This window comes from Vidua chalybeata, chromosome 3, assembly GCF_026979565.1.
Source record: "Vidua chalybeata isolate OUT-0048 chromosome 3, bVidCha1 merged haplotype, whole genome shotgun sequence".
In the NCBI taxonomy this organism is placed as follows: domain Eukaryota; kingdom Metazoa; phylum Chordata; class Aves; order Passeriformes; family Viduidae; genus Vidua; species Vidua chalybeata.
In genome coordinates, this window is record NC_071532.1 from 60685527 (window position 1) to 60702227 (window position 16701).

The window sequence follows — 16701 nt, forward strand, 5'->3', positions numbered from 1 at the left end:
AGATACAGGGGATTCTTGCCAATGGCCAGACTTGAAGAAGTCAGTCCTGAATCAAGGGTTTGTCTCTGCTATAGCTGCAGAGATGTAGCTGTTGTGAGGATGAAGATGTTGCAATGGATGGTGCCTGCAGCAGTGCGCTCAGCCATGTGCTTGGTGGAAACGCAGCAATGCTAAAGACTGAAATCTGCAGCCAGATCTCTGCACAGTTTCTCATATGTGGACCTTCTTCAGAGGTATCTAGGCACAGAAGTGCCAAAGTAGACCATGATTTTGCGTTACAGCTACTGATAACAACTGGAGCTGCTCTTCCAAAAGCTCTAATGCACTGGGAGGCAAGAAGGAATGTGGTTTGGCAGGCAGAGGGGGCCTGATTCAACCAACTGCTTATGTGTCACTGAAATCAATGGTGCTATTTAGGGGCTTAATTGCTTTGCTGAATCCAGGCCAAAGAGACAAAAAGCAAGATGGTTAAGCTGCAAAGCTTGGATATATATCTTAAATCTTGAACACTTACATCCTTTATCAATATTATGATTCTCCCCAGTAATTCACGGTTGTTCAGAAAAGTTTCAAAGGAAACACATGCCTTACTTTTTGGCCCTGACTTAGCAAACATTTTGGTGTACCATTATTCATGTAGATGGTGCCATTTTCTTAAGAACAGAAAGACACAAGTGAAGTGCCACAACAGGCTGTTTTTGCAGGTCAGAGCTGTATTTAGTATCTACAGCATTTAAGCATTCCTACCAAGGTTATACAACTGCTAGAGACATCTGGACCTAATATTGAAATGTTCCTATTGCAATCTGTGTGTGCGTGAATATTCTTGTGCCAAAATATTTATTTTAAACTGTCTTTAAAAGAAAGAACAATAAGTTCAAGGAGTTATAATTTTTTTCAGTTGTTTTTCTTTCAATAACAAACACACCTCAGACAAATAAAAATTAACTGTTTCAATACCGGTGTTTAAATAATACTTTTACTCACTGGTTAGTCAGTATCCATAAAGAATGGCTGCATTTGCCCTAATTAATGTCCCATTTCCAGGAAAGGCTTTAATTAACATCTGACATTTAAGCAGCACTACAATGTGGTGTGCAATTATCACCTGGCCTACTTCGCTGTGATTCAAATGCTCTTGGAGAAAAAGATGCTATTTTTTTCTCCTGAAGTTTTATAGAATGGATGAGCAACAGAGACCTAAGGAAATGAAGGAAAGAAAGCCAGAGCTTCAAAGAGATGTAGGGTGGAGTTTTCCAGTACAATTTCTAGCCATCCCGGTGGCTGGTTGCCCCCTCAAAAGAGGGGGACCCACTCAGCTTTGCCCTGGGCCACGCATTTCTAACCCACTTCCTCTCCCCAAACTGGCAAAGCCCTGAGTGCCATTAGGAGAGTCAGAACTAATAATACAACTGAGCCCATTTGATAATTCAATGCTGCTAAAACAGGATGGTCTTCCTTTAGTTTCCTTCATCTTTCCCCTGCTTTGTGTCCCTCAGGCTCCACCAGCAGCAAGCCAAGCTGGCTCAGTTCCTTAGCCCTGGGATCAAAAGAGAAACTAGTTGCTGTGCTAAAGCAGTTTCCTGACAGTTTAGTGAGCTCAGCTGGCTCACCCATGGTTCTCACTCACAGGATTGAGAAGGGAGAAGTGTGGGACCTCCACCTCCCAGTGGAAGTGGGCTGGAATTTTATCTTGTGAAATCAGATCTTATCTTGTGTAGGATGGTACACCACACATAAGCATGTTTTTGTACTGTATGTATTTTCCATCAGAAAATTAGTGTCTAATCAAATGACAGTGTTGGTGAAGTGAAAGGTAAGAGCATGTGGCAGGGACCTGATGGCCCTTTTGGTTGGTCTGAGGCACTCTTTCCACAGTGAACTGTAACCAGAGAGAGGACTTTGTAGTGCAAGAACGTACTTTATCCTACCCATTCAAGTTGCTTTATATAGCATGGAAACATGGAACAGTTTAGGTTGGAAAAGACCTTCAAAGCCATAGACTTATACACTAATTTAAGTAGTTATTAATGTTTAAATACCCAGTATTTGCTGGGTCACTGAGAGTGTGAGTAAGCACCAAGCTGTGGCCGTGGTGAACCTCTCTCCTGCCCTATGGCCTGATGAATATTTCATTATGCTGTATCAAGAGAAACAGCTTTTGGCACGCGAGCAGGAGGAGATCCTTGAACAACATGGACAGAGAACATAACATCAACACATTCTGACAAGATGGGTATGGAGCTACCTGGGAAGAGCTGAGCCCTTTGCAGACACATCCAGTGACTGAATATTGTGTGAGAAATAACACACTGGCAACTTTGGTGCATGAAGTGGAGGATGGGCTGACAGACAAGTACTGAGGTACTCACGGTGATTGTCCCCAGCCAGCGCCTGCCTAACAAAATCAAACCAAATGTAACTTGGCATGTGGGGCTGCATTTAGAAAGTTGCAGCAGTTCTGGGGTATTTCAGATATCTGCAGTGAGGACAGGAGAGAAAGCTGGGGTGGTAGTCTTGTTAGCTAACCTGATATAAATTTTCTCTTCCCATGAATCACAGCTGTCAGGCACCAATGGGATTTGGAAGCCTCTAGGGTGAGGCTGTAAGGAGATACTGAATATCATGATTTTGGATCCATAAATCTAAATTTTAGAAATATTTCAGAAATTTAGGAATAGAATGCATGTGTCCACCTTTTTATGTGGGTCTAGTCTTTAGAGTATATGTTACACCATCCTTTAGCCTGCCACACTTCCACACGGAGCTGATGATATTTGCCTCCTAAAAATTACAGTCAAGGGACCCTTTATGAATTGACTGTGGGTTTATGTGTTAGTATCCAATAATTCCTGAGATCTAAGCCCAGATCTGTCATCTATCTGTTCCACTGCTCTGAAAGGAGTTCATAAAAATAGCATCTGGGAGCTCTGTATCTATTGGAATTCAATATTTCAGTCTGGCAACCTCGAAACCAAGCGTGAAGCACTGCTCTTTTAGGCAGTATATTGTCGCCAGCTTCTCGGTCGGCAACAGGGAATGGGCACATTCTATATAATTTGGGTGATGACCTGACTCTCCTCGGTCGGTACTGCTTCAGCAACACAAGGAGAAAGTGCTATTGAAATCAATGGAATTATTTGAAGAATAAGAATAAGTGACTTTGCAGGATTGTACATTTTTTTCCTCTTTCTTTTTCTCTCTTATTGTACAGTCAAACATCTAGGGGACTAGTCACAATCCTGCTGAAAGTTACAGCCTGTCTGTTCTTTAATGTCTGTTTTTGAAGATGATCCCATCCACCTGTTCATTTTCCTACTCTTCACGCTTCATTCTTCATTCTCTTCACGCTCTTCACTCTTCATTTCCTATTCTTCACGCTGAGTGCGTCCTAGTCTTTTCCTTATGTCCTATATGACGCAAGGCAATAAAACCAAAAATGATGCAAACTGGTTTATGGATCTGCCGGTCCGGTTTGTGCTACTTCCACCAAGCGTTGCTAGGTGGCAATATATTACCTGGAAAACCAAGAGCTTCCAGCCGCCGTCGCCTTTCTCTACTTCCGACCGAGATGGGACGTGCCTGGGCATCGCTCTGCTCCAAAAGAGGACAAGCCCTTGGAGCGGGACCTGGTGAGAGCTGCTGCGCTCACACAGATCTTTACTGAGGTTTTCCAGACACAACTGCACGGCTGAATCCTACTGGAAAAATTCTTTGTGAACCCAAGAGCAAAAATAAGAGTGTTGTAAAAAAGGAAATGTATCCTTCTATTGTATAAAGATAGCACTGCCTGGGACTAGACTATTTCATATTCTCGATTCTCTGAACAATACAAAGTTGAAACTATCTGTTCAGCGTGAAAAGCGTTTGTTTTCGCCACATAAATGATTAATTGAAACCCCCTACATATTCAATCATATTTTTTAATGAACTAGGCCAATTTTGGAACATTTGTATTGCCAGTTGGGTTGAAAAACAGCTTTAATAAAGATGGAGAAGATGTATTTCCAGATACATATTTCAGCCATGCTACAAATACTTAAAATTGAGTAATCTTACATATATGTCTCAACAAGGACACGGAAAGATTGGGTCATATTTGCATAATGTTTAGAATATGCAAAACACCAAGTAATCTTCATTGAAACCATTTATTTCCCTTGATCTGGCTGCTGGCGAAACCGATGGCACGGCCGTGTGTGACAGTGCCATTTTATGCCAGCCTCAAGTTTACACAATTACAGTTTGATGCCAGGGTAGTTTGCGGCTTGCTCAGCACTTTGGCCCAGCTGCCAGAGCTGGGTACAGGTGAGCGGCACCTGGAGCCGGAGAGGCACAGCGGCCAGGAACAGGACAGCTGGAAAGAGCTCCCACTTAGGCTGACAGGTAAAACAGATGGATGTGCAAATGGGGAGCCCAAGTCTCTCCTTGTGGCGACGTGGACAGGGAGCTAACATCTCTCCTGCCTGCTGCGCAGCCCCAGGCACAGCAAGTGGGGGCCCCGCCGCTCCAGGCTGGATGCTCCCGGCAGCATCCGTATCCTAACCTGAGACCTTGTCGGAAGCCAGCGGAGAAAGGAGGATCTTTAATTACCCTGACCTGGACAGAAACACGGGGCTTGGTTTTCAGGGATGGGGGCGACCGGTGCAGAAAACAACAATAATGACGACCTGCTCATGTAGTATTTAGCAACCTTGGAGCTGACATGTATGGTCTGCTTCAAAATTGCTTAGATTCAGGCAGAGTTCTCGCTGCTTGGGGTCACGCCTGTACGGATGTGGTATGAAGACCTCTCCTGCTGGCCCCAAGTCAGCCCCCAGCTCTCGGGGGCTCAACAGGCTTTTGGTGCCCTTTGCTCGGCGCGGGGCTGCCCCGACACCGCCGCTCCCGGGGCGCGGGCCGGCGGCTGCGGGCCCGGCCCGGAGGCCGCGGCAGCGGTTCCCGGCGGGGCCCTTTCTCCGTAGCACCGCCCGCCTGCGCTGCTCCGCCCGGGGCCAGGTCAGTGACCGCCCGCGGCCCTGGGGGAGGAAAGGGGCCTCTGCCGGGGAACGGGGCTGCCGAGGCGGCGCGGGGCCCCGGCAGCGTCCGGGCGTGGGGCAGGCTCGGGGCGTCCCGGTGCTCGCAAGGCCTCGGAGCGCCTGCGGCAGAGGCAAGGTGGCTTCGTCGGTGCTTGTGCTTAGCCCTGACACCTCGGGTCTCGCTTTGGGAACAGCCCGTCACCGCCCACTTCGGCCCTGCTCGGCACTGAGCCCTGCCTTGACGGTTGATTTAACATAAATCATTCTGTAAAAAAAAAAAAAAAAAAAAAAAAAAAAAAGTGTCAGAAAAGCTTCCCCAGGTCAGACCGTGCAGGGAGGTTGCCATTGCTTCCCGGAATTCAGTGTGTGGAGCCAAGGAAGCAGGAGGTGACGGGCAGTCCTGGTGTGGTGCTGCTAGTTCCCAGTGCTGTTACAGGGGGACAGGAGAGTCGTGGCTGCGTGGCTGGTTCAGACCTCGGTATATGGTTTTTTTGGTGTTGCTGTCGACAGGAGCACTTATGGGTAGTGGTGGTAAGGGGAGAATAGTAAAGAACAGTGAATTAAGTGGAATTCAGAATACTTCTTGAGTACAAAAGTTACACTTTTCAAGGCAACCATTGGGACAGCATCAGTATTTGCGGTTACAGCTAGAACTGAATTCATGTGTTCATGGTTCAGGGTTTGGTGACTGAAAGGCAAATGGTGGGTTGGTTGTGGTTGTTTCCATTCCTGTGAAGTTGTGCATCTGCTCTTAATGGTCTCTAAAACATACCTAGTGGGCAGTGAACTTAAAAGAGTTTTCTGCCACTGTTATAAAAGCTCCTTTGATGACAGGTGTGAAGAGAACCTGTGAGGATCAAAGCATTAAAAAATAAAGGGCCCAAGTGCTTTTTGAAGAAAATAACAGATTCTTGCCCTCTGGTGTGAAACTCAAAATCTTTTACTCACCATGGGACCAAAGTCAAATGTTTTTAGGTAGTGTCATCTGTGTTTATGGAAAGGCTTCCTTTGTCAGTTGTTTTGCATCATTAAATGCCATTATTTTTCTGTGGACTTCAGTATGTTTCTTTGTCATTTGTTTACTATTCTTCAAAATAATTAAAATGTGATTAAGAGAGAATGTAATTGTTTAGGGATAGAAGGACAATTCACATCTAAACTCTAGCCTACAGGGATCATTAAAAAATCCAAAACTAAACAAAGAACACATAATTTGGAAAGCCATAGCTTGCTATGCCCAGAATTGGGCTGCCCAGAAACAATGAAAATAACAAGAAAAAAAGAAAGATAAAAGCAGAAATGAGGTGTAAATGGTCAGCCAGCTTAAAACTGAAGCTACAGACAAGGTTTTTTTTTTCCTACTTACAGTGTTAAAAGGTTTTTCTTCCCCCAGTTAATTTTTATTTCCTATGTACATTATTTGGTGCTATTTCAGTTAGTTAATTTGGACATGTTCTCACTTCTTGTTCTCTTAGCTTCTGGATGGATAAACTTTGTTTCTAATGCTGACATCTTGAAAGTAGGAGGCCCAAATCTTTTGCTCTCTCAACGGTAATACAGAGGCTAAAAAATTGTCCTTTAAAATGCCGGCTACTTTTAAAGCCCATTTTGAGAAGAGTCAAAAGGCTTTTAAAGTAACTTGCTAAACTGGAGGGACTGTTGATCCCATCTAATTTGTCTACAGTGCAGGTACCAGAGACAATGTGCTAAAAATTTGAGCAGGGCTCAGCAAGTTTGAGAGCCATGACATTTTGAGAAAGGCATGAGGGATCAGTCCTCTAGTTGGGGAGGCAGAATCTCCTCAGCTCCCCAGCTTTGTTTAGTTTCTGTATTTGCAAATTATGTTTTGTCAGTGGGTTTTCTGCTGTTGATCCCTTAGCATGCTTATGATCTGCTTGCTTTCAGCAGTGAGAAAGCCAGCTGGGAAAGTGATTGCCCTCAACTTGCTTCATCTGGTAATATTAGAGTGGGAGAACCTGTTGGGCAAGGTGTTTAAGTTAACCTAACCCACGCATCATGGAAGGAAAGTAGAGAGATGGATAAGTGGATGAGGTAGGTGGAGGGCTCTGTAACCTTGAGGTGAGGGGTGGTGACAAGCAACTGGCAACAGAGGAATCTTGCGTTTGAGTCCTCCCTGCTACACCTTTCTTGTGTCTGAAGGCAGGGTCTAGTGACTCTTCACTGTGAGACCAAGCTGGCCTCCTTTTGGTTTTGAATCTCTTTTCTTTGTCCTACACCATAATTTATTTTCTTTCCTTATTCCCTATAATAACCCACCAGCCCACTGCCCAGGGTTACAGTCAGTTGTTATTTTCACTCATTTTCAACCTACTTTTTTTTTTTTTTCCTACAAATGGGCTATTTTCATGCTTTGTTTCTCCATCACTTGCCTTTTTATCTGCTTACGTGCTATAGGATCAGTTGTGCCAGCCTCAGTACTGGGCCACCACTTGCTTTCCATTGATTGGCCACTACAGGAACCTGGTGAAGCATCTGCCAGTCATGGTCACTGCTCTCTAGTACAGGTAAATGCCTTTTAAAGTGACTGGTAAGCCACCCACACAGGGTTGAATTGTGAGTCATCTCATCATCATCCTCAGTTCACATCTTCTAACCCTTCTTCCCTGTCTTTGCACTTCTGTGCTTGTGGCTGAAATTGCAGCTGCCAAAGGTCTTCATCAAGTCAGGTTTTCTTGTTCTTCTTGACCAAGTGCCCTTGATACCTTTGGTAGTGTCACAAAAGTGCCTTTCTAGTTGTTTTTTATTTAATCAATTTGAATTTTTTCTCCTCCCTGAGACTGATTTTATGTATTTTGTCTGTTGAATCCCTTTATTTCTGTTGTGTTTCATCTCAGTATACCTTCATCCAAACCCAGAAATTCATTTGATGGGGTTTTTTTCCAGTATCTATATCTGCACATCACACCTGTCACATCCTGCCCCAGATGAAAGGGCATGCTTATTTCTCTGATGTATTGAAAACACATCCCTGCATCTTTTTTTTACTCATTTTCTTTTTCCCTGACTTGTGCCAATAATTCAGGCACCATTTTTGAACTGGAATTTTTCTTGCTCATGTATTTTAACTTGCTGATTTAACTTGCTGTGTAGTGCAGTGCTTCTTGTTTGATCATACAGCTCCTAAGATTCAGTTCTCTGGTTTGTCTTCTACCCTTTCTTCTAGAAAGTTGCTACCCACAGCCCTTACCTCTTACTTTGGCCAGGTATCTTAATGTTCAGTGACAATTGCAACTGGCAGCATTGCTGGAGGTTGTTGTTTGATACATCATGTGTTACGAGACATTTGGGTTGCAACAGAGTAGTGGTAATGGCAAGGGCAAATACCCTTGTTCAAGACTTAATAATTTCCAAAAAAATCTACTCAGGGAGCATTGATGTTGGTGTTATCCCTATTATTAATATGTTTTATTTACATTGTAAAGAGTGAATTTTACCTAGACAGTTACCAGAGGCTGTCAGAAGGCCTCTGATAATCTGCATGCACAAAAATACATAAATTGTGAATGCCTGCATGTAGATACATGTGCTGCTCATGCATAATGTGTGTCAGTCCTTTGTATGTGTTTATATTAACCCACAGTCTGCTACCCCACAGGCAAGAGTGTTACAAAATCACTTGATAATCAAATGGGATTTAAACTGTTGTTTTATGTAAGAGGTACAATAACTGTGGAATGGGCAACTATTGGTGCTTACACTGTTGGCTTCTCTCTTGGTTGTCACCAGTGGTATATAAAGCTGTAGCACTTAAAAATTGTGAAAGATGCTAATTGGCTACTGTTATTCCTGTACTGTCAGGTTGGGGTTTTCTTCATTGTAGGAACTGTGCATAAACTCCCTTTGCTACAGAGGCTAATGGGTATAGAATGCTGCCTATTTAAAATTAGACTAAGACTCCATTTCTGGAAGTATGTATAAATAGATGTGATTATGCTAAACTGAAAATCTGAAAATTTTAGTGTTAATAAATATCTCTTGGCTGGTCCTACAACATCGTAAGTATTACTGCAGCATCTTTCTTTCACTGTTTTTATGCAAAATACAGAAATAATCAATCTCAGTCATGCAGTGAATTGTGAGTGCTCTGTACTGATTGAAATTCTGGATGTTGTTTGCCAGATATCAGCAGAAATCCCTTTAGACTGAGAGAGCTCTAGCTCTTCCTATCGTACTTTTCTTGAGTGGTCAACTCAGACTGAACTGTTAAAATAATCTTATTTTTATGAAAAAATAGTATTGGGCACTGACCGGTACTGCAGGAGATGCTTGTAAAGAAAATAATTCAAAAATTATACCTTGCATGAGTCATTAATCATGAGTCATGATCAGCAGGCAGTGGTGTCCAATTTGTTTTCTAATCCTGCACTTGCTGCTGTTCTTTATTACCATAGTGATAATATTAAAGAGCTGTTAATGCACATAACCACGCAGTTGAAAATGACAGACTCTCTTTTCACTGGAATAAAATTTCCATATCTTAAGTCTGTTTTGCTCAGTATATTTCTTGTCATGAGAAATTCAGTAGTGTATAAAAGTACTGAAAAAAGTTTAAGTCAGCAAGTGGTTAAGTTAGCAGAACAGCCTTTTTGCCCCCTCCTCTTTGCTTTCAAACCAGTCACTGGGGCTTCCTAGAGAATTCAGCTAGTCTGTTTTAATATGAGAACAGGGGACACTTTGTATTCATTAAAAATTGGGAGCTGGTTGTTCAAGGTACACTTTACAAGGAAGGGCTGCACTGTCCATGTATTTCATGTTTGTTCTCTCCTGAGCAAAAGCTAGCAGCTGGATGGAAAGTTTTATTGCTTTAATATATGCTGAGGAATTACTACTGAGGTTTTAGAGAAAAGGGAAGCCTGTCTCTCTCTTGAGAGACTGAATATAAAAAGAATCAATTAGGAGAAATGAGCTTTAGAAACCCATTTTCACTCTTTAAATAAAATTTTAAAAGCTCTGAAAGGTGGTAGTTGAAGTGTTGCAGACTGTTAGAATGTGCATAGATGGAGAGTGTTTGGGTGCAGCAGCAGTCAGGGAACATTTTTTATGAAGTAATGAATCTCGTAATCAATTAGATTTTAAACTTGATTAAGATTTTTAATTATTTTTATTAGTTTATATTTTGGAAAAGTTCATCATGGCGGATTAAAGCCTTGTTTGCCAACAGATATTAAAAAATCATCCCTTTACGTTTTCTTGTGCATATGATTTTAAAATGCATAGATTTGTGTAGGTCTTACTAGTTTCTTTGTGTTGAGCTTGTGAGATCCTGTTGTATTGGTGGGTGAAGTTTGGCAGGACAGGTATGAATCTACTTGCATAGATGGCTCTTCACAGTTGCCTGGTATTGGTGCATGTACCTTCACATCCCATAGCGTGGTTGCTCTGCAAACTCCTCCTCCCTTTGAATGAGAACTATACCTGCACCAACAGAAGCACTTTCAAGTTTAGTGTAGAATGGTACAGCCAGTGACAAGATAAGTGTTTACTTGACAGGGCTGTTCACTTGTTTCATTAGGAGCTAATTGTGTGTGGTTTTTAATGTGCATTTAATTGATCATGTGTAAATAATAAAGGTTTTAAAAAATGTTCAGTCTGTAAGATACCCTGAACAGAGCATACAATATAGCTGTCACCAAATTCTGTCTCAGTGAATGTGTTTGTGTTCTGAGTTCACCTTAGAAAAACTTTCCAACAACTGCTTGCCAATTTTGAAAGTATCTTGTTTCTGCCAATTATGATTCAGAAAAAAAAAATTAGCATCTACAAAAAAATGAGCATCTACCATGTCTTCTGAATGTCTTTAATGGCCAAGCCCATTAAAAATTAGGTTGGGGCAAAGGTAGGATTACTCTGTCAAATTGCAAAATAGCAAGAGGTTTTTTTCACATGTCCTGTGGGGGTTCTTTTGATTCTCATTCTGATTGTTTTCTGAGATGACTTTATTTCCAGATCAGCTGTTTTCAGTTCAGGCTTTACTCAGTTTCTTTCAAGTCACTTGTAAACTGCTTTCTACAGTAGACCCATTTCCAGAGTAAATAAATTAAGGCAGAGATGCAGATCAAGTGTGATATATGTTAATTACTTTCTTGTTGTTTCCTGATCTACAGTCATACACTGTAGAGTGGAAATAGCAGAGGAATAAGCCATGGGTATACTGGTACACAGAAATACTTTACAAGTATTATTACCTTTATAAAAGGCAAGTATGGCACTCAATGCATAATACTGTTGCACACTTCTCATCCTTTGGAGCACTGCACAGATTCTGGGCCCAAATGAAATTAACTCAAAGTGCTATGGGATGACTGGGAAAAGCACATAGCAATCAAAGGCTAGGCTGACTAATTCGTTTTAAGATGGGGTATGACAACTGTGTTAATGGAATAAGGTGATAGGGAACAGATTTCGATATAAGAATGATCTTCAGTTCTTAATTTTTAAGTTCCTCAAGTATTTCTCTGGGGAATGTTTTGCTGTAATACTTGCTACAGAAAAGCAGGACATCCAGATCTTGAAAGTTGTGGGATTTGATAGGATCTTTCCTCCATTTTAGGTATATTTTTAGAGGGAAGGGTGAGGGAGGGTTTGGAAGAATAATACAAAGTAAATTGGTCTAGTGGAGTACATAAGAGTCTTAGTTTTTAGTCCATAGTTTTTGAGCCTCTTTTGTTTTCTGCACACAATAACTTTTTTGGCAAATTTTACAAGGAAGTATTTTAAAAGGTGCTAATACCTGGCTTAACTACTAAAATCACTCCATAAAACTCCTTCTCTTAACTTTGTGGAGATTGATTCAAACCAAGAATTTTGCAAATATAGTTTGCAGTGGTTTCTGTTAACTGTTATGATTGTATCACCTTTATATTAGTTTCTGCTGTCATACTTCCCTCTTTCTCAGAGGACTGAAGTGGATTTCGAAGGAAATTTCCTAATTTTTTTTCCCCTCACTCTATGTATTTCCAGAAATGGCCCTTGCTCTGTGGAAGAACTTTCTTCAGATTACAATGGAAAGAATACTACAACAAAGAAGGTTGTCACTGTATAATGGTGCTGATGGTTATGAGGAAGAATTGATAAAGAAGAAACTTCAGCAGTTTTCTGGTGGATCCATCATCTTTTCCAAAGAAGACAATGGCATTGCAATACTTACTTTGAATAACCCAAAGCTAATGAATGCCTTTACAGGTATTAATTAGTTGATGGGATTGCTGGTTGGTTTTGGTCTGTCTTTTGTTCAGTTCCCTGTTTTGACATTTTGCCTAAAGAAAGTGAAACACTTTGCTTTATCACACCTTAGTTAAAAGAATAAATGTGTAAGTTTTATTCAGATGTGCAGTAAATGTGTCCAGTGTTTTGTGTAGTAACTTTGCTATAAATGTCAGAAGAATCTAAGAAATTCTCAATGACACAAGGACTGTCTTGCAGAAGGTGCTTCTCTCTGTGTTGTTTAAGTGTTAGCACAATTCTGCCACTGAGCTCTTTCTGGCATCTCCTCTCATTTTGTCATCACTGCTCTGAAAATATGGTAGGCATTTTTGTGGGCGTGAAACGATGCCACCTCCCTTTTATAGGTGATGTAGAAAGAAAGACTGAGTTTTCTGCTTGGTTCTTTACCTAAAGCCTTCCCTGTACATTAAACTGTAGTTTGGTCTTTTCCACATACCCAAATTGGTTTCCATTTGTTCTTCATTTGCCTTATGTCTTAAATATCAGTGACTGGTTAATTAAAGATCAGATGAGCTGGGTATTCTCAGCTGTTGCAGGTCAGTGATCTATTTAATATGCTTTTACACTGGAGAATACTTAGCTATCAAAACCAAATGCCCTATTTTATTAATCTTGTATTATTGAGAGGGTTTTGTTCTCCGAGCTGTTTGCTGTTTCTTCTTAATTGTCTAGTTTAATTCCAATTTATGCCCCTCTCTTCAGATGTGAGTGGCACACATCCAGGGTGTGAATCTGCTTGAGCTGGAGCTGTGTATAAGCCTTTACTGTAAGAATGTTTTTATCTTTTAATATTTTCATGTGGATGCATTTGTGTCATCTTGCTAATTTCTTTGTTGCTGTTCTGTCTTCCTGCCCAGTTCTCACTGTTCCTTTGCTGTGAGCAAACATTTTGCAACATACTAGCAAAGTGTGCCCTTTACATGCAGAATGTCAATCTAGTCTTTCCACTAGTGATTGTTAGCTGAAAGGAACCTAAGAGAGCAGCAGAATTGGTGGTAATGCACCTAGATGGTTCTGCATTATCTTTTGTTTCACTTAAAAAACTCATGTATAAAATCATTACCTAACTTAAGAAGTTGTAGCTAAAAAAATGTTAGCATAGGAATTATCCTTCTGCATGCCTCCCTGTCAACATACATGCTGTTATACAATCATAATTATATGGTTGTTTCTCCTTTTTCTACAGATTGGTTTCTATTTTTGACTCAAAACAAAACTGTGTAATGTACACCCTGTAGACTGTGTGCTTTTAGCTTATTTGTTGTGGAAGTTGAAAGGGGCAAGAGAAATTAGCTGTAACAGCAAAAGGAGAGAGCAGACTGGGTTTTTCTGCTCTTTGAAGATGAGGAGTAAAAAAGTCAAATTGCTTAAACCAAACTTTCATAGAAACTGGCTAATATGTTCTCTGTTTTCTATGTGCTCGGCAGAAGGGGCTCAGAAGTGATTGGTAGCCATGCTGAGCAGGTGCAGCTGCCATTTAGGCAACTGATAGCTGTTCTTTGCCTATACAATGTTCTGTGTAATGTTAATGGGCTGAAATCATATCCCACATCTGGAGTTGAGCACTCAAAATTAGCAGATATTTTCTCTCTGGCTCAGTTAGTTGTCTGTAAAATAATTTCTTCTCTCCTTACAGGACTGCTGTGAGAATAACTTATTAGTGTATGTCAATTAGATGCTCTAGTAGCAAAGAAGAGCTACAAAAACCACTGAGGAAATTAATAGCTCTGTCTTTGCTGTGGATCCTCATTAGCATATAACAAATGAGCCATGGGATCAGGCAGTTCTATTTTAAAGCAGTGTGTAGAGCCCTGTAGAGAGCTGTACTCCATTTTGCTAGGCAATAGCTACAAAAAATTGTTCTGAAAAATCTTACTGTTAATTCAAGAGATGCTGCTTCTTTGTTCTGTACACCTGTGCTAGAGACTTTTGTTTTCTTGGGAGGGAGAGTAGAAGCAAAATCAGACTGGTCCTTTTGCTGCTGCAGTGAATGGTATGGCATCTTAATTTATACTGATCTTAATTTCATTTTTAACATTATTATTTGTAAAATGTAGTTGTTGAGAAACTGCCAGGAACTTAATCCTTTGCCTTCAGTTGTGTATCAAATAATGCTCTTCAAGGGGCAGGATGGGGTGTGCTACCCCTGAATTGCCTCAGCAGAACCTGGCTGACTTCATCAGCCAGAGCCTGTAGATACAGCTACTTCCCCATCAAATTCTGTTGATTCTGTGTCTCAGAGCTTCTGAATAGTGGCAGATGTGAATTTATATATCCATGCATGCTCCCTCTAGAAAGCTGCAAAACATTATTAAACTGTTGAGGGAAATTCTGTTTTCCAGCCATTTACTTTACACAGCAGTTTTTTATCTCAAAGGAATTGTGTTTATTCTAAGCTTGAGCAACTCCTGAAATCAAAATCAGAACAAAATTGTTGGCAAATTGCTAATGGGCGGTATGGAGATTGTTATGCCTTTTTTCTCTTCTTAATTGGAATCTAATAGCCACCTGTTTGAAATGGTCTCTCTGGAAACAAATGCTAATAATGTCAGCTTAAGCCTGGTAGAACCAATTTCAGCGACCCAAGCTCTCACTGAACTAAACTTGAATGTAGTTTAAAAGAGAAGAAAGCTAGGCTGTAGGAATTAGAAAATAAGGATGATAGTTTTTATTTTCTACAATTTACTTGAAAACATTTGTTCTCAGATTATAGTTGAAATGCAAACAAATTATTTATTATTAATTCTGTAAAGAGCATGAACTTCATGGTATCAAATACTGAAAGACTAAGATTGGCAGAATGAGGATTTGCTTTAGTGTTGTGCCTTCTTCATTATATCAAACATCAGGAAATATATCTGTTGGTAAAATAATAGTTCACTGTTGTCAGGAATGGAAAAGAGCCTCTCACAGGAACGTAGAACAGGCTCTGGCCAGTGTCTCTTGTCCCCTGCTATTGCATGTAACAGGCTCTATGGATCCTGCATTTTTTCAGTTAACTCGACTTTTTTCTTGGAATACTCTGTGGAAAGACTCTTCAATACCTCACTGCTTTGCCTATTAAAAGAACCACAAACAGGGTTCTGCTGTATTTGACTCTAGCAAAGCTTGGATGCCAGCCCAAATACCTTTTTGTTAAGAAGACTTAAGAAGGAAAATATGCAGTAAGTGAAATCCACAGGGTTAATGCACACCACTTTGAACAGCAGCATTTGCAGAAAAGTTGTTGAGTGTGCCATCAGGCTGGAAAAGCATTTCAAGTGAAGACCCACAAAAATCTCATCTAGGTCTAGTTCTGCTCAGTATTTTCATTCTTGGCTTGGATGATGAAACAGAAGGTGAACTGCTGAAATGGTCAGATGACCCCATATTAGGAGAGCTTGCAAGATTATTTTTTGGAGTAGAGGAGAGGCATTCAGTGATCTTGATTAGCTGCTGCAAAGAACTTAAGATCAACATGGTGAAATTCAGTGAAAACAAATGTAATCTGCCACATAGAAAAAGCATGACCAAATTATAAATCTAGAAGGGAAAGCAACTGACAAAACTGCTAGGATTTTTTAGAGGATCATAGTATGGACTTGACAGTGGGTAAAAAATACCCCAACTCAATGCTATTCTGGTATATAATATGTAGTGTCCACTTAATTATTGACTACCTCAGAAACATTGTCAAACTGTGTTATTGCAGTGGCTGAGACCAAGCCTAAGGGAAAAATACTTGACTGACTGTTCACTCTTGATGTGGGACAGTGAAGCTTATTTCATAATGAACTATGAAAATAAGAAAAAAAAACATAAGAAAGAAAACATAAATGTCCCATGGACTAGCTGCTAATGGGAGATTTCAGAAGAGGATGAGTGCTGTGCATGCAGGCATAGAGTTAGAAAAACAGCACTGTTGGCAGAGGAGAGAGTCCTTGAGAGTATTAATCGAAGACACATTTCTATCTGAAGAATGTAGGCATGTCCGTCTTAATTCTTGTCAAAGAAGTGTAAAGCTGAGAATGTCATCCACCTGTATGTATATTGCTTTCTGAAATTAGTTTCTGTAAATGTTTTCTCTTAAGTATATAACTGGACAGAGTCATAGGCATTCAGAAAGGAAGAGCTTTAAATTAATGCAAGTACATTCCATTGCTGTGGAAGATGCTGCTGTCTAGGATGAGCTCTAGAAACAGGAGTTTGTAGAGTTCCATGTCAGGAGGGGTAATTAAGCAAATATGATGTTTATGATGTATTATGATGAATTGGATGTTTAAACAAGAAATAAAAAGCTAGTACTGTATGATGATGTGCTTTATAAAGAGTCTTTTTAGAAAGAAACCTTTGTTAATGTTGACTGTCTGCCAATTGTTTGGGCAGGGAGGAATGTCAGTAACTTCAAAATGACTAGTTGGGCAGATATGGATGGATACATATAAATTCATCTGTCCTG

The 16701-nt window shown here is 40.6% G+C and overlaps 1 protein-coding gene across 6 annotated transcripts in view; it reads left to right on the forward strand.

Annotated features, from left to right (window-relative positions):
- The first annotated feature begins 4172 nt into the window (after positions 1–4172).
- The window catches only part of ECHDC1 (ethylmalonyl-CoA decarboxylase 1), a 40786-nt gene continuing 28257 nt past the window's right edge, over positions 4173–16701 (forward strand). Inside the window, exons 1-3 of one of the 6 annotated variants that reach the window (XM_053937456.1) lie at positions 5057–5154; positions 7434–7543; positions 12000–12221. In XM_053937456.1, the coding sequence (XP_053793431.1) occupies positions 12002–12221 (220 nt within the window). In that variant the 5' untranslated portion in view covers positions 5057–5154; positions 7434–7543; positions 12000–12001. Of the gene's footprint in view, positions 4387–5037; positions 5155–5314; positions 5497–6932; positions 7071–7433; positions 7544–11999; positions 12222–16701 lie in introns of those variants that run through there. The other 5 variants (XM_053937454.1, XM_053937453.1, XM_053937459.1 and 2 more) reach the window with 5 other exon arrangements.